At 37.5% G+C, this 24,497-nt stretch overlaps 1 protein-coding gene across 1 annotated transcript; it reads right to left on the bottom strand.

Annotated features, from left to right (window-relative positions):
- Positions 1–642: 642 nt before the first annotated feature.
- On the bottom strand, positions 643–24,497 carry LOC149081182 (NPC intracellular cholesterol transporter 2-like). The gene is made up of 5 exons (XM_089237968.1): positions 24,323–24,497; positions 10,231–10,338; positions 6,297–6,508; positions 5,759–5,838; positions 643–1,537 (listed from the first exon to the last, which is right to left on the bottom strand). The coding sequence occupies exons 1-5, from the start codon at positions 24,399–24,401 to the stop codon at positions 1,510–1,512; spliced, it is 507 nt and encodes a 168-aa protein (XP_089094094.1). The 5' UTR covers positions 24,402–24,497; the 3' UTR covers positions 643–1,509.

Here is a 24,497-nt window from a genome sequence, read left to right on the forward strand (position 1 = left end):
TAACCAGAATCTCACAATAATCTGTGATTTGCAAGTGATTGTTAGAGACATAATATAAAAAATACGGAAAAAATTTTGGTTACACAGCAAGTGGAAAGCTTCCACTATATCGTCAAAAAAACTCAAAAAAGCCAGTTTTTCTTTCTACTTTTTTGAAAATTAAAACGTCATCACATATGATTCTCGTAAACATTAGTCTGAGTAGGTGCGGATCCAGAAAATATCTACCGGTGCTGGACCTATTTTTGAGATACCCTTGAGAAAAAAAATCTCTACCCATTCAGGACCTATTTTTGGCACCCTGACAATGTTTTTTGGTTGACAAAGCTTTCTTTTGTCATTTTAACTCGATTTGGTATTCCATTCTAGAGCGGTGCTATGTGCAGCAGCACTGCCCATGAGCTGCCCCCGAGTCTTAGGTGCTTCTCACAAAGACTTGACATTTTTTGTCTGCAGAAAAGACACATTTTTTTGTCTGCACTTCCTATTTTAATGTTTTCCCCACTTGTACGCTAGGGGCATGTCATGATTTCATTTGACTTTTGTCTTTCCCCTTGAATTGATGCTACCTCCACCATGCTCCTCTTCCACTTGATTTTCATCCTTTGTCTGCGCAGAATGCAATGGTGCCATATCACTCCAGGTCAGGAACCAGTGATCTAAAGGGACACCTATGTTAGTTGCTCACACACCAGCTAATTCAAATCAATAAATGTGTCCATGTGATAAAAACTTCAGTAACTGTTGTTCTCTTGGCCTTATCCACCATATGGGCATAAGCGATTGGAGGCAGTTTTACTGAAGCATCAAAACAAATTTTTTTACCCTCACCACTTCAAATATAAACAAAGTAGACAAACTTTTTTTAAGCTTTAATGACTAACAATACATAATCAGTGATTTCACAAAAATTTCTGAAAAGAATTCACAAAAATTTGGGGGGGGGGAGGGGGGGTTCCACGAAAAATCTCGGCCTAGGGATTTAAACTCTTTGAAAAAATGAAATTACATTCATTCGAACAGTAAAAAAAAGATGAAATAAAGCATGTGCTTTGCAAAAAAATATAGAAAAAGGGGGTATGACACAGAATTTTTTCAAATTCCAGCATCTCGAACTTTTGGGACTCCGATTATTGAGACTCTACAGTACATCTATGACCACTCTGATATTATTGTGCAATATACAAGACAATACAAATAAAATAAATATTCGACTACATCAAAACTATTACTGGATGTACAAGAAAATACATACGAATCAGATTAAAAAATTAATCATAAGTCATAACAGGAAAGTAAGACAATGTGTAACTTACAAAATTCAAAATTAATTCACAAAAACTCACTGAATCGGCAAATTTAGATAACAGAAATCACAAAAGTCACATTGTTTTTACTTGATTATGGATAGAAAATCACTGGCATCGTGATTCCACAGCTCTAAAAAAAATTATGGAAACCAACTGAACAGAGGTGAATCATCAACTTGGTGATGCAGATCACTGAGTTTTAACCTCGGTTTCTTCCCCTTTGTGACCTGAGGATTGAAGACAGTACATACATATGTATATGACTGTACATGATTCAAAATGATTGTCAAAAGAAACTCATATTTACCTATATTATTTCAAAAAGGAAGTTACCTGAATAATATACATCAGCACTGTTGCGTATAGTAGGTGCTATGATAGATTGGAACCGAGATTGCAGTGGTTCTAGTGGCAGAGGCAGATTTATGGCTTTGCCATCTAAACAAATTAAACATTTTTCTGCCCTTCTCCCATTCTTGTCTGGTTTTTGTTTTTGTGACCATTCATTCCTCGAATTTGCCTACCTGTACTATAACCCACTTGATCCCCCAACCCTATAAATACGTCTATAAATGGGCCTCTATCACTCTTGTGGTTACTCTCATGCTCATACTCTCTCTAAGTCACTGATTTCGTCAATCGCATGCTTGCGCACTGTTTACTGTTTTGGGCACTCACATGCTTGCACACACTGTAGGTCACTCTTTTAGTTACTCACTGACCGGTCTGTCACTCCCAAGATGTGAGTAATGCCCAAGTGGTACGATGTTTAGATGCTCATCTACTGTAGTGAAGGTTGCAGTCAGGTTCCAGGTTTTGTCTGAGGAAAGAATCAAGATAAGATATTTTCCTTAACGAGCTTGGGGTGACTACCGAGAGATGTTTTCCTTTGCAAATCAACTGTATAACAGACATAAATTGCAGTGTAGCCATGTGGGCAGAGATAGTGTGTGCTCAAGTAGTGGTCTGTCACTTCAAGGTCATTCACACACTATACTGTTTTGATCACTCACATGCTTGTACATGCTCTAGCAGGTCAATCCCATGTTCTCACACTCATGTTTACATATTCTATGTAGGCCAGTCCCTCACTCTCTAGATCAGTGTTTCTCAGCTTTTTGGAGTTCGCAGCACCCTTGGAAATAATGTCAAAATTTGAGGCACCCTTCCTTGAATACAGAGTTTACTCATTAATGTGAAACTTTAGACTGAGGCTTATAGCACGAACACTTGATATCAGGCCTTACAGTTAGCAACGAAACACCCATATCGTTCTCAAGGCTTTGCAGTGTATTTATTGCTTTGTATGACGAGAAATGTAAAAATTGTTGTCTCCATAATCAGAAAAGGCTTGCTCGCATATAATTATATGATGTTGAAAAGGGTGAAAGTGCTTTAATTGCTTTCATTAGATTAAGATACTCCTCTCTCAATTCAAGCCAAAAAACTGCCATCGACGCTTCACTCTTGGTGAACTTACCTTTGAGTGTGGAATCAGCGCAAAAATCAATAAATTCATATGGTTCGGCAAGCAGTGAAATCTAGGTTCTCCGCATTGTTTGCGAAATCAAACTGTGAGACAACCCAGTCGAGATTCTCAGTGGAAAGAGATGGAAAGTACATATCTATTGCATCTTGCAATCTTCATAAGTGTTGAAAAATGAAGTCTTTCAGCTTATCCGAAGATTATGTCACCCACCACTATTATTACAAAGGTTTCGACAGCTGGCTGATGCGAAGATGAATCCTAGAAAGAAAATTCAACTGTCTTTGAGGGAAATTGAACCTACGTCCTCTCACTTGCCGGGTGAGGGCTCTAGACCACAAAGCCAACAAATCATCTTTCCTTAGAGCTCGTGTGCTCTGAATGGGGCCGTATATGGACAGGCGGACTCAGGCAAAAGCTCACATTACTGCAACCATAGATGGTGACTTATCTGATAAGTCTATCACGCATGAGAGTAATTTATTCGACTAGATTTATTTTAAGACCTTAAGTGGACTGTAATATTTTTTATTTATCTCCATAATATCTCGCGGCACACCAGTTGGGAAACACTGCTCTAGATCATTTGGTCACTCATTGACCTAGTCCCTCACTCTCTAGGCATAGGCGGATTTATGGTTTTACCACCTGTGGGCAGTACAAATTCACTGCCTCTCCAAACTTGCTGCCCTGAGGGATGGGCCAACTATGCCCCCTCCCATGAATATGCCACTGCGTAGTAGCGAAATTTGAAAATTGGTAAATCTGCTTGGAAATGGAAGATGATGTCATTGAAGTAGGGAAGTGAAAAAGAACAGAAATTAGGAAATGAGGGGTTTGACATTCAAAATGGGCTGAAGAGGTGTAAAAATTCGGGAAGAGCAGAAATTTTAGAAAAAGTGTGAAGGTGGGGGCAAAAATTTGGTAAAGAGCAAGGAGGGACACAAACTGAAAGTCCTGAAAACATGGACATAACATACATGTCTCATTACATATATGTACATCCATAGGCATGTGCAGGATTTTCTTAAGGTGGGGTGGTTTATTTTTTTACTTCCGAAGGGAGGGGGAAGGGTTTATTTTTTATTGCAAGAAACACTGAAATCTCGGCTCAAGGCAGGTACGCCAGTATGTACTACATATATGCTCAAACCATGGCCCACAGCCTATATACAGCTATTGGAGTCACCTGATGTAGCCTGTGACCGCAAACTTACTTTTGAAAAAAGTGAATTAAGTGGCACATTACCAGATTGCTTAAGTACGTGGTGCAATTCCACATATTTTAAGTGGAGTGCAGCACAGTCCCAGATCACTTCAATGACCCACAGCACAGTCCCAGATCACTTCAATGACCCACAGCACAGTCCCAGATCACTTCAATGACCCACAGCACAGTCCCAGATCATTCAAGTGGCCCGCAAAACATTCTACCCTAAATTAAGTGGCCAGAGGCACATTCCAAATCACTTAAGAACCAATCAACACATGAACAGATGATGGAAAGTTCATTCAAAGTGACTCATGGAAAAGTTCACTTGAGTGACCTTGACCACATTTACAGATCATTTCAGTGACCTGGGCCACATTTACAGATTACGTGGCCTGCGGCACATTCTCACTTTAATTAAGTGGCTTGCGGCACTTTCTCCCTTCACTTACTTCACCCAAGGCATATTTGTAGGTCACTTAAGTGACCCAAGGCACATTTGTAGATCACTTAAGCAGCCAGCGACACATTTGTAGATCACTTAAGCAGCGAGCGACACATTTCCGGATCACTTTAGTGGTTTACGACATGTTTTTAAGGTGCATATACATTAGCATGCACATCTTGTAACCTATGACCCGCTGCAGTGGTTCTAATCCATTCATGGGTACACAAAATTCCTCTTTGTTCCTTTTCTTTCCTTTGCGTTTGTTGAAAAATACTGATTCCCAGTGGTCCAGTTCAAACAGCTCAAGAATCGATCACAACACTATAAATTACTGAACAATCAATTGCGAATGCTTACATTGCATGATTAATGTGCTAATTTATATGCACCTTTAAACCAAGGCTTGGTTTTTGACATGAAAAGCATCAAAAACTGGTTTAAGCTATCAAAAACTTAAATTAATATTTTGAACACTATAGATATATATAACATGATCATTCTTATGCATCATATACAAGCCCAGCACTGCCAAATTTTTAATTTGGACATTTTAGTCTTACGATTCGGTATGTATTTTGATTGCTAGCTGTATTCTAATGCTATGTGCAATAAGGGGTACTATTTTAAATAATCTGTGATTATCTAAATAATTTAACAATAACAGAAATCAACATTACATATATGGTGTAAAAGAACTTTCTAAATACCTATCTGTATGTTATGAAAATAGTACAGCAGATGGTTTATATCTATACACATATATAAGCCGTTGAAATTTTTGAAGGTTGAGAGTCTCATCTCGAATTGAAGAATATATTAAATAGTATATATTTTGTCCAAAATATATATAATTCTGTAGAGAGCAGAAAATTATTTACAATCATATCAAGTATTTATTCTTTGCATTACATTGTCACGTTAAATGCAATAAAATTACACACAATTAATGCTTGCATTTCCAATGGAAATTTCAATATTGAAAAGCAATGTTTGAGGTTTTGACACGACAGTTTTAACAGTCAAAAACCTGCCAACTCTGCTTTAAACCAATGAAGTGTCTCAGACTCTTGAAAATATTGAGCACCCTTGGTGTACTACATCCAATAAAAACCCATGCTTTTTTGAACTCAACTGTGTGGTGAAATGCAGGGACAGTATATAATGTAAATGAATATGGCACTGGACAGCACAAATACTTACTGCATGTGGGAATGAAAGTGAAATATAATAAACTTTTAGGATAAATTTCATATTAATGGAATGTATAATTTTTTTTCCAAAATTCAAATAAACAAGGCACTCACCCGATAATGACAGGGACCTCGTAGCAAAGCAAATTCCTGTTCTTCGGTAACGAATATTGAAATCGAACTTTGAGACCCATCTGCCAATACAAATACAGTGTGTGAAAAATAAACCTAAGTGTTTAATTGCTCCATACAATACTATCTTACTTCTAGACAAAGGTGGCCTATACCAAAGGTTCTTAAGCTCGTCAGCTGTGACCCAAAATCAGCAAAAAAACAGCTTCGTGACCCATGGGACTGTTTGTTTTTCTAAATTAGTGAAACCACAGTGAGGCAATAAGTCCATTCACTACAGGACTGTAAGTGGATTTATAGGACTCATCTAAGAAGCCCTTGAAAATCAAGTTTGGGTCGTGACTGATAGCTCAAGAATCGCTGTCCGTTAGTGTATTCGTACGACCCATCTCGGAAGCTCTGTGGGATAAAGTCTGGGTCACGACCCATAGGCTGGAAACCCCTGGCCTATATGAATACTGTGTAGATAATATATCAATATTTGTGTGTATAATCAAATTCATACTGCACATTATCTTACTTCGGGATAAAGTGGGCTGACCGGGAATTCTGCTACGTGGTAGTAGGCGGTTCCTTTTTTGAAACTCCCTGCACTCGCAGAGCAGCTGCTGCCATCGGCGACCTTGATGGAAACTCTGCAGACGTCTTTTGTGGTCGAATATGGCACTCGAACTGGTCCCAGTAGACCAAAAACTCTGAATGTTGTCGCTTCGGGAACGTTGATGGCAGGTACTGCAATCAAACGAAACATTGATGAAGTGAATGCATCATCATCATCATGAATCAATCCAAATTATTCATTATAATTGTTTCCCTGTTTCGAAATCCAGAACAGAAAATAGTTGCCCGAGTATTTTCATGACCATTTATTTGGGTTTGGTTTATTGTGCGCATTTGATCTCGTCTTTTGTAACATCGCGATCATTTTATGCACGCGAGGACGTGGGGGGGGGGGGACCTCCGTAGAGAGAGGTGCAGATTTATGGTTTCGCCGCCTGTGGGTTAGACAGATTTGTTGCACTTTATTCTTCTATGAAGAAACTCCCGCCATTCTTATCTTACCCGTGTTAAATTCAACTCACTTAACGCGATTTCTTCTCAAGTGATTATTTTGTGGAACCAATTAATCGCGTAAAGTGCGGGACGAAAGCTTAAAGCAAAGTATTTGAAAAACGAATCGAAATGTTTTGTCAGAAGTGTCGATACATTTGTTTCAAGTCAAAATCGGGCTCGAAAATCATGGACGAAATGAAACCAATTGCTTCCTTTATTCACGATGATCGGCTTGGATTCGTTGCTTCAGGTTTCGATTTCGTTATAAAAGCCAGAGCATTTCGAGGACATCGAACTTCGTTGCGCTCTCGTGACCGTGACCGAGTCGTACAGCTGAACAAAAAAAAAATTTCTGAAGACTAAAAAAAAAAGAACGAGACAAAAAATTAGTCATGAACGGGCAGTTATCATAAATTTCACAATCTGGTCGATGATATTTATCAAGTTGAGTTATTCATCTCGAAGAAAAAGTGGCATCATGATGAAAAAAATAAATTCCCATCGTAAGTTATTTATCCCATTATATGTCTTTCCGAATGTCTTCGACATCCGGACTCGACTCGTTGGCATTTTACATTCGCTTATCCCTACACACGCATTTCATGAGACTGAAATAAAAATAAATAAATCCCCAGTGATTTCAATGACGCAAAGCCGCTTTTTTTTTTCCATCAAGGCCTCGTGATTCGTGTTTTTTCTCCAGCATTTTACGAGTAATAACACACGAATATCTTGTTTTGACGTTTACTTTCCCTTTATGCGAAAGTGATTTCATTAAATGACGAGCGGCGACGTTGTAGTACGTACCTAGCTTATACGGCAATAAATAAAAAAAATCCTTTCTCTCTTCCACTGATTCAATGATTTCGACGAAAAGAATCGACTCCGCATTTATAAAAGAATTATTTATATCGTTAGAACACGAGTTTTTTCAAAGGTAAATTTCATTAACATCCCGATGCTTGGATCCACCTCGACTCCCGTAAATACGGAATTATTCATCCGTACAACATGCATGTAGAAGCAGGGTCAGAACTAGAGAGTGGGGGGGGGGGGCGACTTCCTCGGGTGGCAAAATTAATGTGGGAACAAAGAACACTATTATAAAATTATCAAATTTTAAATTGTGGAGCGGCGAAACAACACAAATATCTTAATTACGGCCCTGGACAGCGCGAAGATTCCACTCTGTGAATTTTTCTAATACAGGTGTACATTACCTCCGGACCGCAAAGGGGTTTCCATCAGAAAAATATTATTGAACATACGACAAATACTTAGGCTGACCATATTTTTTTCATAAAGATACAGGAAATCAGGATTCATACGGGATATTGCCAATTACAGCGAAAATTTTCTCAGTCAAATGCAAATGAAGTTGCTAATTACCGTAAAAAAAAAAGTCAGTCAAATGCAAGTAAAGTTGTTAATTACCGCTAAAATTGCTGAAAAATTTCCAATAGCGGGAAATAAAGGGCGACTGCAAGTCGCAATGGTTAAATATGTAATTCACAAAAAAAAAAAAAAAAAAAAAAATACACGTTTGACAAATATATGAGATGAATATACAGGATCATGGATCATGTAGAACTGAGATATGTCATAAGGGTTGTATAGTTAAAAATGTTAACTTTTTATAAGAACATCCTGTCCACAAAAGCTCGATCAGAAAGTTGTTGCCCTGTCTCCCCTGAAGCCAGAAAAAAAAACTTGTCTGTTATATACATATAGTTTACGCTATTTTTTTTTTTCGAATTTTCCTCCGATTATTGAATTTAAATATCTCTGCGAACATTGCACTAGAATTTTTTTTTCTTAACTTCAGAAAAGACAAGGCAACAACTTTTTAATCAGGTTTTATTATTATTTTTTATTTCGATAACTATACAACCCCTTGCAACATGGATCACGTATCTAAGGTGTACACGTTATTTGGATAATTGTTCTAATTGGAAGTGTGCCTCTAGCATAAACGGTTCACCAGTAAGATGCGGCAAAGGGAATTAAGTAATCACCCTGTATTTATATGACTATAATTAATTATGATAGTGACCTAATTATCGTAATTTAGTTTATACGTCGTGAAAATAATTATAATTTTTGATTTTTTAAACGGGGGGGGGGGAACATGGGATATTTTACGGAAAAGTTGGGAGGGCCAAAATCACCGGAATATCCCGTGAAATACAGGTCATGTGGCCACCCTTTATATTCTGTACAAGTTTCTGGCCCGCCAAGCCAAAAATATCGCGGAACGAAAAAGTTGCTGATCTCTGTTGTACAATATCGTGCAAAATACAGCATGTATGTGAGTACTTGTATAGACATACGAGAAGGATGTTGCATGCATCAGTCTGCTCCCACTGCAGTGCTCGCGCGGCATATTGTTCCGTTAAAATAACAAGGCGCGTGGCGTCTCCCACGCAAGCACTGCAGGGTTGCATGTCCCCCGCATCAGTTGACTAATCGATATCTTTGATGGAAGTCTGATTTCTTTTAGCCTGTCATCAAACCGTAGTTTTTTCAATAACAGGCTCAAAAGAACTTGTTTGCGTCAAAAATTGATTGACATCAGCTCCAAGAGATTCCAGTTAGTACTGCTGAAGCGATCAAATCGTCGCATTCCGATTTTCTCGACTGCTTTTGCCTGTTCCGCTTATCGAAAAATGACCAGATGACGGGCTGGCTCAATTAACACTTCACCATGTTTCGACCCAAAAAGAAATTGAAAACTAAACCGTTCGCGAACCCTTGCGCGGCTCAAATAGGTCGTGTCTTGGAAAACTTCGCAAAGCATTATGACTATTTCTGTTGCTGATTTTCCCCGAAAGAGAAGAGTCTGAGTCTGAGCTGTTAGACTTGTGCATGCTTTGTTTACGATAATAAAGAGGTATATCACCTATTATGAGCACCGCGGTGCTCACTGAATCACACATAGTTGATACTTATGCTGAATTTTATATTCTCGAGGTAGGCCTATTAGGAGTCGTACAAAATGTATTAAAGCCCTGTGGGTACTCGGCTTGAGTTTCAAGTAGAATTTTTTGTTTTCTAAATTGATTGTGGAGTTGCTCGGCCCTGTATTATAAAATACTTCTGTGATGCTCGAGCAACTTCAGTAACCCCGGCTCCAATGCCGATGCGAAGTATCGAGATCGCTACTCCCAAATTATACATCCCTTTCAAGGGTTATCGTTACGGTGATTTGAAATTGAACATGTGTTGGAGTTGCCTACAAAGAAAGTACAGACAATTGGATACAATTACCATTCTCTTCTGAATGATGGGCCAAAACGATGAGCGACGACCGTTCACACGATAAATGATGGGCTTCTGCTGCAATGTTCGAAAGAGTGAATGTGCATTAATTAGATATTGTCGACAAGTTAGGTGATACGTACCAAAAGTAGTTTTCAAGTAATGAGTGGTTCCCTTTATGAGAGTGCAGTTTGTTGGAACGTTGCAGTTCGAAACTTCCACAGAGTACCTAACCACGTTGTTCGCTAAACCTGCAAAGAATCACTAAATGTAAAGGCACATCCTAATTCTGTATAGAGACTAGAAATTGAGACAGACACACATTAGTTAATCTTTCTTTGAAAGATGCAGAATGCTATTAGTCATAGCCATGATTCCTTTATCCATTAATCGTCAATTACCAGTCAAATTACCAATTAAAATTCGTCATTAATTACAATTTACAATATAAGATACAGCGTGATAAGTGCTTATACACCCTTTATCTTTTTAACTCGTAGTTATAGTGCCTATATAAAGTCATGCCGCGTTTCTTCCAGAAGTAACAGTATTTAAGTTTTACGAATTGTGTGTATTGTACTACCACTTTTCATAAATTAACAAGTCAATGTGGCATTCACACCGAGCATCGGCCTAAAGAAATAAATAAATCGGTCTTATATGTGCATTCATTTTAATTACTGTAATCCGGGAGGCTTTGCACCACTCCTGAAAAAAAGGATTCAACATTACCCAGCGGCTATTCTGATAAATATTATCAAACAGTTTCGATTCCGACGGACAGGAGACGTTATTGGTCAACTTATGTACTTAAGTTACTGATGCATTCCTCATTTTTTGTGACTGAAATTGTTCTTGACAAAAAGTTCCAGCTGAAATCGAGCAGCAAAAATATGTTTAGCATACAGTAACTTGAATATATACACTGGTGTAAGAAATTAAGAGAATTTGCAGACTTGGTCGATTATCTCTAGAACTATATTATCTCTAATCTCTGTACCGATTTTAATGAAATTTGATATGTACATACATTGATACAATACAAAACAAATAACCATTCAATAATTGTAATACACACGCATGATCGTGCGTAACACTCGTTGGAGTCGAAAGGTATGAAACAGCGGTTGCAGAATAAACAAAAAAATGGGTTAATAGGGGGTATGGTCCCCTCTTACAGGTATATACAGGTCTGTATATACTTAGATATACAGGTCTCGCAGCGTGATTTCATACTTGAAATAAGGCAGTTTATCATTTCCTGTGGCAATTGATCCCACTCGTTCAGCAACGCTGTTTTCATTCCCTGGATGGTTCCCAGAGGGGGGTTGTGAGTTGCAATTGCCCTCCCCAGAGCATCCCAGACATGCTCTATAGGGTTAAGGTCTGGAGATCTGGCTGGCCAATCCATCCGGCGAATATCCTCACTTTCTATAAAATCGTCGAGCAGAAGAGCTCTATGTGGCCTCGCGTTATCGTCCATTAAAATGAACTCAGGGCCAACTGCACCCCTGAAAAGGCGAACATAGGGCTCCAAGACCTCATCCCTATACCTCACACCAGTCACAGTGCCTCTTTCAAAGACATGGAGAGGTGTGCGGCCATCCAACATGATGCCTGCCCAGACCATTAAACCTCCTCCGCCATAATGGTCGATTTCGCGGACATTGGAGGGTAGGTAGCGGGTCCCTGGTTCTATCCATATGAACGTACGGCGAGAATCGGTGCTTAGGATGAACTGGGACTCATCAGTGAAGAGAACGGTCGCCCATTGATCCATACTCCAATCTCTATGCTCTCTGCACCATGATAAACGGATTCTCCTGTCCGTAGAAGTGAGCGGGACGCAAACAGCAGGTCTTCTTGCAAACAACCCTCTCTCATGAAGTCTTTTGAAAACAGTCACCCTTGATACACGGGTTCCTGTGGCTGCATACAAGTCACGAGAGAGCTGAGAAGCTGTAGCACTCCTGTTACGCCTTGCTATAATCGACAAATGGCGATCTTTTCTGGCCGTCGTAGCTCTTGGACGACCTTGCCCAGGCTTTCTCTCGATGGATCCGGTATCCTGGAACTGTTTCCATAAGTTACACACGACGCTGGGCGTTAAATTGAACTCTCTACAAATCTGTACTTGAGATTGGCCTACTTCTAGCCTCCCCACAATTCGCCACCTCATTCCATCATCTAAACGTTGGTGATTACTCATTTTTACTGTTACAATTTGAAATTAACCGATTGCTGCAAAATAACACCAAGAAATTCGACGAGGTGTGCTAGCGAACGAAATGCGTCTTAACTTACGCGCTTATAAAGCCTGCTTCTCTACTGGCTCCGCCTACACACACGTGTACGCTTACGTATTTGACGCACAAGATTTGCATTTTTGTCGAGAAGTAGTGGTTTTACACTCAGTTCAGTTCTTTTCATGAAATTCGATAATATGCAAATTCTCTTAATTTATTTCACCAGTGTAAGTTGACCAACAACGTCTTCTGTCGCGCATAATCGAAGCTGTTTGAAAATATTCATTAGTAGGGCTAGGATTTTTATGCCCCAAAACTTGTCAAAAATTGCTCTATAAAAAATGCATTTATGCCCTTAAAAAACAGTAAATATGCCTTATAAAACAAAAAACGTGGAAATTTTCATTCCTATCTCGGATAACATTAGTTTTAGCAAAATAATATGATAATCAGACGTGTTGATGCAGTCTAAACTATTTTAAACGATTACCTATTGTATGAACAAAAATTCTTCGTTTTACTAACTACCACGAGTATCGGAGAATCAATAACATAGCTTTCAATTTTTTTTTATACAGTTAATGTACCAAACACACACACAGAAATTTTTTAATGTATAAAAACGGTAATTTTTTTTCCCGCTCTCTAGTCATTGAAGACCTCGTTTATATTTTTCGGTATTGATGTGCTGCAGCAATGTGGATTTCCTTTCTGCGGCAACTTTAGTATAACACAGTTTGCAAAACAATATTGTTTCATCTGTACGGAACACTTTCTCACCATATTTCAGGAGAACGAATTTCTTCAGTTTCTGTAAGTTGTCTTCACTTTAGGTATGTTGAAAATTCGATCTCACAATAATACACAATCGGTACAAAAATTATTTACAGTTACTATAAGGGTAAGTTCAGAAGAATTTTGAAAATTGAGGCCTTATCAGTTTCGGATGAAAGTCGGTCGATGCCCCTGGCGCAAAAGAACATATTTGGCCCCTTAAATTGGAAAAAAGTGTGAAGTTTGGGTTTTTCGGGGCCGTTAGAAGCTGGGGCCCTGGGCACGCGCCCGGTGCTCCCACCGTTAAATCTGTCTCTTGGCCCTATGGTTTTTGTTTCTGGACCTGCTCGAACTTCATTAGATGCAGTGTGATGGTAATCTCATCTCGAGCCAATATTTCCCTTTTGAGTAACTTTTTCTCCACAAATTTAGAATTAATGTACCAACATCTATAGGTAAAAACAACTAGCCTAGTATTTAGCTTTAGCATATAAATATAAAGCTTTGCATAAAATTAAAAAAATATTTAAATAATTTTTATTTGATAAAAACTCTCAAACTTTCCCACAAACGCTAAAAAAGTTCCCCCCCATGGACCAATTTTAGCCAATTTGCGGCTCTAGCGAAGGCGCAATAGCAAGTCGCATAGGCGGAGATAGACTTGAAAGCCTGGGGGAGGGGGCAAGGGTATACATTTATATTAGATCGGTTGACTCCAATTTTGATGCTGGGGGGGCAATGCCCCCCCCCTCCCCGTATCCACGAATATCGCCTGATTTGATTACTAAATGACAAGCTTTCAAATTTATAGCAGCTCTCCCCCTCGTGAGTGGTTCAGCATTTTATTTTCCCCATTTACTTCCCAACCTCATAACTTACGAGTATTATAATTATGTGTACGACCGGGCACACAAAAATCTATCAATCGGACTGCGGTTCTTTCGGAAAAGTTTGTAATCATAAACATTTGTTTTTCCCCAATTAGCGAATGGAATCGGTCATTACCAACTTAAAGGAATGAAAATTAATAATATGATATCATGTAAAACAAAAAAATTCTATCGAATTCCAATTGGGTTGGGAAAATCGAAACTAAAACGCGATACTCGTGTTTTTGAAAGCTGTGTTCGCAGTTTTTGAAATATGAAAATCTTTTATTCAGAATCAGCAAAAATAAACATAGAATGAAAAATGTCCCCGTGTAGTATAGCAAAGGGAAGGGGAGTTATCTGATCCAATCATTTTTTTTCCTCGAAACTATCAGTTGCTGAAATGCCGGATAAAACATTAATAGAAGTTTTATCCGAGGGATGCAATCGGTATTTAGGGGCGTCAAACGGAATCGTGAATAAATTGCGTAAGCGGTGTGCAAAAAAAGATAAACAAAATAACAATAATAAAAATGAACGACTTCAGTCAAATTTCAGTAAACATGGTGGTAAGGGTTGCAATAAAGTACAGTCGGACACTAATGAACGAAATAAAGCTTAGGCTCGGTACTTCGAAACGACGGCAACGGCAAACGAAATAAAATTTAACAAAGCCCTCGATTTAACGAATTTCTTAGAAGTTTATTGTGTATATATATTTGTGTCGATCTCAACCTCGTTATAACGATTTTCTTTGATTTAACCAATAGAAATATCGATTTTATCTGACTCGTTAAATCGATGTTCGACTGCGTGTATTTCAAACATTACAAAAATGCGCGAGACGGCGATTTGTCAACTTAAATGATAGCAACCACTCACATAATATAGTTGAGGAGCTTATTTTCAAAAGAGAACATTTAAACTTTTTTTCGAAAAGCTAACGGTTTCTGAATCTTTGACGGATTATGCAACAAGGTTTTATGAAAACAGGAATAATAGTCTTGGTAGAAATTACAATAAAAGATGGCCATTTCTAAAAAGGGAACATATCAATCTTGTTCATTCACTTCAGTATTTTTCATTCAAAAGGATAACGTAACAAATCGGTTTTCCTACTGGCATTCGGGGATTTTTTTTTTCCTTCAAAACGACACATTTTCAGAACCGCTTCAAAAATCGCATTTTACAGTAGAACCTCTCGATAACGGACACCGACGAGACCGAAAATTTTTTCCGCTAACGAGGAGTGTCCGTTAATGGATATTAACACATCCCGTCGATACGATTCAAAAAAAGTGTCCGTCGGTGGAGTTGTCCGCTATGGGAGGTTCCACTGTAGAATGATCACTATTTTAATCAAAAGGTATAGTGTGATCATGAAAAGATGACCTCTCACCTTGTATGACCCTTAGAGGAGGTATAAGGGTAATGATAGGAGATATTAGAACATATGCATTATATCTATTATACCTCCTCTAGGGTATGACCTTCATGACGAAAAGGGAGTGTTCATTCTTCGGTAGGGAGAAATTGGGAAAAAAGAAAATAAACAAGGTTGCTGCTGAAGTTCTTCCCCCTATTGAAGAACGAATCTTCTCTTTTCGTGGCCATACAAGGTCAGACACCATCTTTCCGTGCTCGCACTATAACATATTTTCATCGACTTCCTTTTAAAAGGGATTTCGAAAATTTAAATGTAGATAACTGCCTTGAATGTTGAATAACTCCCTATAAGAATCATAATACACTCATGTCCATAAATTAAGGATAATGCCAGCTCCGGCAAATAAAGGTTCAGAAACAAAACAAACGTTACTTATTCATAAAGCCCATTTATTAAACAAAAGATAAAGAACAAAAACGATGGTGTATGTATGATACCATTCATAAAAACTACGATTTTTGCTCCCAGGAGCAATTGTAAAAAATATCTCCTTTACAAAAGCTTTCTATTACATGGTTGGTATGATGGTTAATACATTGTATGTCTCCCATGCGATGAAATACAGTCCGTACAACGCCTAGGCATGCTGAGTATCAAATTATCGATCTGATCTTGGGGAAGATCACTCCACTCAGCAAGCAATGCTCTCCGAAGTTCCGGTACACATGTAGGAGGTGGTTGATGCAACTCGTCGGCCAAGCATGTCCCACACATGCTCTATCGGATTCAAGTCAGGTGAGAATGCTGGCCATTCCATACGGGTTATATCCTCAGATTCAAGGCATTCGTTTACGATGTTTGCTCGGTGAGGACGGGCGTTGTCATCCATAAACACAAATTCTGCGCCCATGGCACCCCTAAACAAACGTACATGTTGTTCCAGAATGATGTCCCGATAAGTTTGGGCTTTCATGGTTCCGGTTTGAACATGCAGATCTGTTCTGGAACCCAGCATAATTCCACCCCAAACGAGCAATGCTGCACCACCGTAACGGTGTCGTTCAATGATGTTGTCTTGGTGGTAACGGGTACCTGGCGTTCTCCATATGAAAGTTCGACGTGAATCAGACTGCAAGCTAAACCTGGACTCGTCGGAAAACATCACACAAGCCCACTGTGACGATGTCCACATTGTATGTTCTCTACTCTAGGCTAATCGCTGCCGACAGTGAGTTGCCGTGAGCGGAACGCATCTGACAGGCCTGCGAGCATACAGACCAATATCTCCCAAACGTCTGTACACGGTTTGCCTTGAAACTGTGGTACCCGTGGTTGCAGATAGCTGACGAGACAGGTCGAATGCTGTGCTCCGTCTGCTTCTTTTGGCAGTTACTGCCAAATACCGGTCTTCATTCGGCATTGTAACTCCTGGGCGACCTGTACTGTAACGTCTACTGACATTTCCGTTATCTTGGAATCGTTGCCAAAGCCTAGAGATGACACTTTGGTCAATTCCAAGTTCCTCGGATACTTCCATCTGAGTACGCCCACATTCCAGGCGGTCGATAATCATAGACTAAAGATATAATAGACCGCGCACGCTATTCATAAAACTTGTCGAACGTGAAGAAAAGATGAGCTGTATTGTCGGGGAAAGAACAGGTTCTGCGCTGTTACATTTGGCTCATTTTCGCAGAACATAGTGATTTCGTGTTAATGCTAGGATGTTGTTGTAACGAAATTTGACTCGATCGAGTTGATGAAAACTTTCCTTCATTTCTTCAATGAATTTCGTTCATTCTTTTGTAAAATATTTAGGGAATGAGGGATTCGAGAAAAAAAAAATCAATTCTATATAATATAAACAAATATTGAAAAACGAAATTTTTTTATTTTCCAAAAGGGATAATTCCTAATAATTTAAGACTTTTGAGTTTTTAAATCTTATTATATATATAACCTATCTCTTATATATACAGCCTATTTCATTTATATTTTTAAATATTCTCTTCTCATTCACTTTGCCACTTTTAATTTCGAAAATTTATTTTAACTAGGGATTATTAAAACATAAAAATTATCTTCCAAGAACATTAAAATTACTTTAATCATACATTTATTTTGAGTATATAATTATAATGCATCACATTATGTTATGTAATGTAACACATTCTCACTCATACCATATTCAGTCATGAAATATTTAAACAATAAGTAAAAGTCATTCTTGAAAAACCTTTTATAACCTTATCACACAAAAATGTAAACACTTACATAATATTTCAGGAATAAAATGAATTTTTCAAGAAAATTGCAAAAACCTCATCGTCAGTACTTTTCTAAATTATAAGAAATGAAATTTCGTGTAGCGTATATATGTAATAATTTAGAGTACGTAAATGTATGTTACATGTGACATATGTGTAACCTCTTCGCTCCAGAAGTATACATATGTGAATCTTCATTTTTTTAGGCATTAAGTAGTTTTTAGAATGATTCTTTCTTCAAGTTAACATCTGAGGTACACATAGTGACTTCAGATCTTCAGATCTAGAGGTAGTTATACATTTTTATGCAAAACTGCCATTGTCTAGAGGGTGCGTTTTCATTACATTCTATTTGAATAAAATATTTGCCATAAATTCCTCATTATGAAAAGCTTATTTTCTTCAAGTTGAGCGAAACTCGAATAAACTCACTAGCTCGCCAAATCTCGCCAAATCTTGCGGAGACGTATATTTCAATTAAAACTCACTACTTCAATCATTTATTACCAAAAATTCTATTAAAACATTTAATAATGGCTCATGACATTTGAATTTTACCAAAACTTGGAACTTTAATTGAGTTAAATCCAAAATGGAATCGTTAAAAACTGAGACTACGTCAGAAATCCATTGAATCGTCAATTTAATATTCCAATTTTTAATTTATAAGAAGGGGAATAAGCAAAAAAGTATTCCCTTGTGAAAGGATACTGGTCCCCCTTTTCTAAACCGTTCAGAACATCCGAAAGCTGCGCAAGTGTTGGCCATTCTAATCAAAAATAAGACAGCGCGTGTAGATCGTCATACGAATAGTCATAAGGAAAGCATTGAAAGCGAGATTCCCTGACCAGCCTTTTGACCGGAGACACGTGACTCCGGATCTTTGCTTCAATTGTAATCCCTCGCGCGCGCTCTATATTATTCTTACTCTGTGCCGATAATTCTACCACGTAAAAAATCATCCACATTCGTCCTCTGTGTCATAACTATTCGCTTATGGCACTGAGCGCCTTACAGAACTCTTGTGAACAATTTCACTTCTTTGTCACCATTCCTTATATACCCTCCTCTTACACTCTCGTCATTGTGACGTACTATCGGCATCATCTGGTGGCTTCCTGAAATTTGCATATCATTCTTGCAGATGTGTGTGATAATTCTACAGGTGAAATTTTTACTTTAGATTTCGATTTCCGTGTGATTCTGAATTATCCTTAATTTATGGACATGAGTGTATTTAAATATTCTTATACCACTCCCGTACGCTACCTGTTGAACTACTTTCCTCTTTTGTAAAGCAGCCCATTTTGTAAATGCCCCCGGAGAAAAGAAAAAAATAATTCTATTATAAATTTAGTAATTTTTTGTAGAAATGCTCCTTTTTGAAAAGTATACATATGTCTCAAGAAATTAGTTGAACGTTGGTTGCTTGTCTGGTGCCACAACAACAACAACAACTGAATTTCCATTATTAGGATTGTTTGCACAGGCGTACGCGGGATTTTTTCAAGGGAAAGAGAGCGTGAGGAGGAGAGAATTCATCTTTTTTTTTTTCTTCTGAAGTGAGTGGGAAGGGCTGTTGCGTTTTTCATTCCCCCTACTAACATATTTACTGACCTTTTATTTGGAAGTTTGACAAGAACCAAGTCACCAATCTTTGCTTCTAAAATGGTTTTAGACACTATGTCTGTGAAGTTTCTTTCATTCTTCATCTATTTTTCATCATTCATCTATCAGGTTTAGAAGAGAAGTTAGTGCAGTCCACACAAGCTACTTAATGTCATCACATCGGGACTCTGCGTTTCTGATAATAATAGCCGAATGACAACTATATCCGAAAAGTCCCGTTAGGTCTAACGGGATGTATGGCAAACAAGTATTGGTAAAACGGGACACCTCTGTTTTTCTTTCCCACATAATTGTTAGCAAAATGTTCAATCTCTCTCGTTGCTTTTATTCTATTCTAAAACGGTACTTTTTTTTTCTTTGAGCTAAAATACTGCATTTTTGTTATTCAGCCATTGCAAGGCATTAGAATAGAACTATCTAATGTATATCACGAATTACGATTTTTTTTTAAAAAATGCACTATGTTTTACAGATTCCTTGAGATAGTCTCTCGCAAAAAGAAATTTGAATCTGATCAACTGAAAGAAGCTGATCAAGAACCGAAGGAAAGGGTGGTTTTCGTCATACATTTGCCTTCACTATAGAAAGGTTAAGGCCACTATATGGTCAGAGCAGCTCCACGCCATAGGTGGAGATAGACTTGGAAGTCTGGGGGGGGGGGCACGATGATGATGACGTCAATTTATATATACATTTATACATTAGATTAGTCAACTCCACCTTTGACGCTGGTGGCTGGGGCACACGTCTCCCCCTCCCGTATCTCCGCCCATGCTCCACGCGTACATGGCTCACAGCGAATATACTGACTGATTACGGCGGATTAAGTCATCACCTCCTAGAGATAGAAGGCCTCTGCAGTGTTTGCCATAAACGTCATTCAGACTACCTAGCAAGTTTGCCACACAGCATCGTATTTCGTTTCTTCTTATTTTGGCGTCGAATCTTCCTGATTGCCTCACAAAAGCCGCATAGTGATTGGATGTGGGGCATAGAAATCGCCAATTCTGAGCTCGATCATTTCTTTTCCTCACAACATTGATACTGGCACGAGCAGGGAATTTTTTTCCCCTGAATATTCTGAGGGAAAATAGACTACTTACTGACGTCACAGGCAGAGTGTGGAGGCCTTCTATCTCTAGGAGGTGATGATTAAGTACGGAAATGTTTATCAAAAAGGGAGGGGGGAGAAAACACCTATCCTCCTACATAGTCTTGAAGCCTGATAACGATAACCTACAAGAAAAAAAAATTGGTTAAATCTCTTAGCTTCAGAATGCACAAAGAACACTTTCGACGGGGGGGGGGGGATGATAACATTATCCAAAGTTCCGATAACTACAAACGAATTTTCCCCCCATGCTATGATATCAGTCCGTTTTGTTCTTTGCAAAAGTGATAACTCGAATAATATCATTATGCGTGGTTCTAACAAGCGGCTCGACTGTACTACGTAAGGACTATAGCCCTTTCCTAAATGATTTTTCTGAGGCTCTACTAGGCAAATTCTCGAAAATCTGAACAAGATCTCATTTTTGTGAGGCCCTTTTCCTCTTGAGGCCGCCGGGCCGTGCCTGGGTGGGCCCATGCCTTAAGACGCCACTGTCTATAGGTATAAAATTGATTGTCTCTCTGTATATGTATGCTCTCTATATAAATCTACAATTTTAGACCGATCGTCGTCAAATTTTGCATGTATACCAAACAGGACCCGGATTGAACGATAGGATACTTTAAAAGTTCGTCAGAGCAGGGTAAATGAAATCGTCGAGCAGCAATGGTTTCTAAGCCTCAACAATTACTTTCGGGGTTCCCTAGCAATGCGTTTCGGACGTCTATATGCCTTTACTTGTTTGTCACTTCTTCAATAGTGCCAGTATTACGTATAATGGTTTATATATAATGGAACCTTTATACAGTGGAACTTCCCATAATGGACACTCCTCGTTAACGGACACTTTTCTGATCCCCGGTCCCGTGGAATAGGTCTTTAATCTATTTCACCCCCCCCCCTTTAGCGGACAGCAAAATCAGACAAACTCTAATTTATTAATTTTTAGTCATAAAACGGGAATTTCTCATATTTAACTACGATTATATTCAATTCCAAGGTCATGCTGGTAAATATGATAAATTGTCAATCAATAACTTTTTTAATACTTGATTAACTGAACATAACTATGGACTGGGATGGTGAATTCGAATGGTAGTGTTGGTTTTGTTTGTTGATACGTGTGAAGAAAGCCAACATTACAAGACCAATTTATCTTTTTTCGCTTTTTTTAAATTTCATTTTTATCTCAAAATACGTGTATGCATGTAACATGCACGGGTAAAAATAATTAATTGGTTTAATCAAGAAAAGATTATAAATTTTTTTCATATTTATCATACCGCCGGTAAAAGTGATGAATGTAGTGAAATTTAACGAAACTTTTTTTTACCGAGACGATTGGTGAATATGCATAATCACCGGTATATCACTTTTGCAGTATGGGGCCGTTCAAGTATTACGTCATCATCGATGGGGGGGGGGGGAGGGGGGGGGGTTGGATAATGCTGACGTCATCAACCACCCTTTATGAAAATATGAGTTGGATTCAGAGGGGCAGAGCTGATGACGAAATTTTGCTGACAAGGGGGGGGGGGGAGGGGGTCAAAAATGGCTAAAAGTTTGCTTACGTAATACTTGAACGGCCCCTAACGTAAAATGTATATATAAGAACTAAACTGCGACTGTGTGAAGTCAGACGTCGCGTCGTATAAATGTGAAAGTCGTATAAACGGAGTCGTATAAACACCGCCATCAGCGGACAAAATTTTCAGTCCCGTGGGTGTCGCACGTACACGATTCTTCGTATTCGGTAGGGGTGTTTTAAAAATAAGCAATCATTTTAATGGAGTTCGCATTCTCTTATGAAAATTTCATAAGAGTAATAATATTTATAAATTATAAAACAATATTTATAAATTATAAAACAATATTAACTATTATTAGAACAATATTAACTATTATTAGAACAATATTAACTATTATTAGAACAATATTAACTATTATTAGAACAATATTAACTATTATTAGAACAATATTAACTATTATTATTAACTATAACTATTATTAACTATTATTAGAACAATATTAACTATTATTAGAACAATATTAACTATTGTTTAATCTCAATGTTATTTACATAAACGCGGTATTATCAATTATTTCTTAAATTAATTCCTGAATTATTTTATTTCTTTCTGAATTTTTATTAAATATTATTGTTTTTTCATTCGTTTCGACTTTTCATTAGCTCTAAATTTTCATTCATTATGGAATTATTTTAATTTCGGAATTCATTATGGGATTCATTAATTTTGGAATTTTCATTGATACACCGAATTTTCATTAATTGTGTGTTTGTTTAAAAATCCTGAATTGTCATTAATATTTATCCATCCAGAAGTTTCATTAATTTTAAGAGAAAAAAATCCACTTTTTTTATTAGCCTACGAAATAATTTTCATTAAATTTCTGAATTTAGCTTTAATTCCGAATATGCATTAATTATGATATTTCATTGATCGATGGAGGAATTATTTTTCATTAAATCTGAAATTTAATTATTAATTTCACTAATTCTGGTGTTTCATTAATCTAGTTATTTCTCATTAAATATGACTTTTCAGTTTTGAAATTATTTATTAATTTTAAATTGTGATCAAAATCCTTTCATTTGCTCTGACTTTTCACACAAGTTCCAAATTTTTCATTCATTCCAATTTCTATTAATTATATAATAATGTATAATAATCTTTATTTACTTTTATCAATTCTGCGATTCATTCTAAATTTTGAATTTTCGTAAGCTCTAAATTTTCATCTGAATTTTCATAAATCCTAAATTTTTATAAATTCTTAATTTTCATTAATTTTTGTCCATCCTAAATTTGCGTTAATTTATGTAACTCAGCCTTTATTTTTTTTAAATTACGGAATAATTTTCCTTTATATACTTGTGAATTTTCATCAATCAAGGAATAATTCATCAAAAAAATCTGATTTTTCAATAATTTTTTAATTATTCATTAATTTCGAATTGTTATCAATCCTGATTTTTTTATTATTATTTTTTTTTGTGTTCACGTTTTTATAAACGGTATTTTAATAGATATTTTTCAGCATTCGTGGAATTTATATTTTAATTAATGTTATGTCTTCATTTTAATGCTAACTTTTTCTTTAATGACTAACATATAATATCCAGGCTCCTGGAGCCTACCAAACGCCAAGGTCCCGTGCCCTCCGAAAACCCTCTTCCACTCTGGGGCCTGCGTTCCAAGTATGAACTGCGTTCCAATATGCGCATCCCCTCGCTACGCGTGGTGAGTGTTGGCGTCATCGCGCTCGGGCCCCGCCCACTCGCGAACGCTGCACACGACTCAATTTGCGCTTAGCCGTAAAGTTTGTCAGAGCTGGCGAAAAACTGTTGGGTAACAATTGTTCCTGGTCCTCAACAATCACTTTCGGAATGTTTACTTTGGTTACCGTGGTTCTCAATCAATGTATTTCAGGGATGTATATGCCTTCATAATGGTTTGTCGCATTTTTCAATATTCTCAGTAAGATAACCCGGGCAGCGCCAGGTATAATAGCTAATAGTTGATAAAGCCAATGCAAGTAGGTACGGAGAAAGTGAATTCAAGAGAAACTAATTCTTACTTACCCTTGAGAAATATGGTATTATAATTATGTTATAGTGACACATTAAAAACTAAGAAAGGGTAGACGGTGCCATTAAGGCCAAAATGTTGAGAATTTACCTCTATCTTCTTCTCCTCAACTTTGTGCTATTTTGTAATTCCACCCTTGAATTCCAATTTTCCGTTTGTTTTATAGCTGTGTGTCTATAAAATATTTATTTCAATACTGATAAAAAAAAAATACATCGGTAGCTGCAAAATGCACCTACAATGAACGCTCAGAATTTTCACAGGACAACTTGATAATAACATATTCTGTAGATATCGCAGTAAATTTATATTTATAAAAGTATAAAATAATATTCATATACCTTTGCAAGGATTTGTTTGAACCGTGGACGCGACCGACGAAGAGAAAAACGGTCCGAGAATCAAGAAAATAAAGATCATCGTGATCTTGGGTGTTTCTTTTTTTGACTCGCTCTGTTGACCAGGCAGCTGTGCAACCAACCACTACAGCTGCTGGACTGAAACCGTAGTTATTGT

The sequence above is a fragment of the Pholcus phalangioides genome, unplaced genomic scaffold (assembly GCF_987345545.1).
Source record: "Pholcus phalangioides strain wild (caught in Gottingen) unplaced genomic scaffold, Ppha-v1.0 ptg000010l_1, whole genome shotgun sequence".
Classification (NCBI taxonomy): domain Eukaryota; kingdom Metazoa; phylum Arthropoda; class Arachnida; order Araneae; family Pholcidae; genus Pholcus; species Pholcus phalangioides.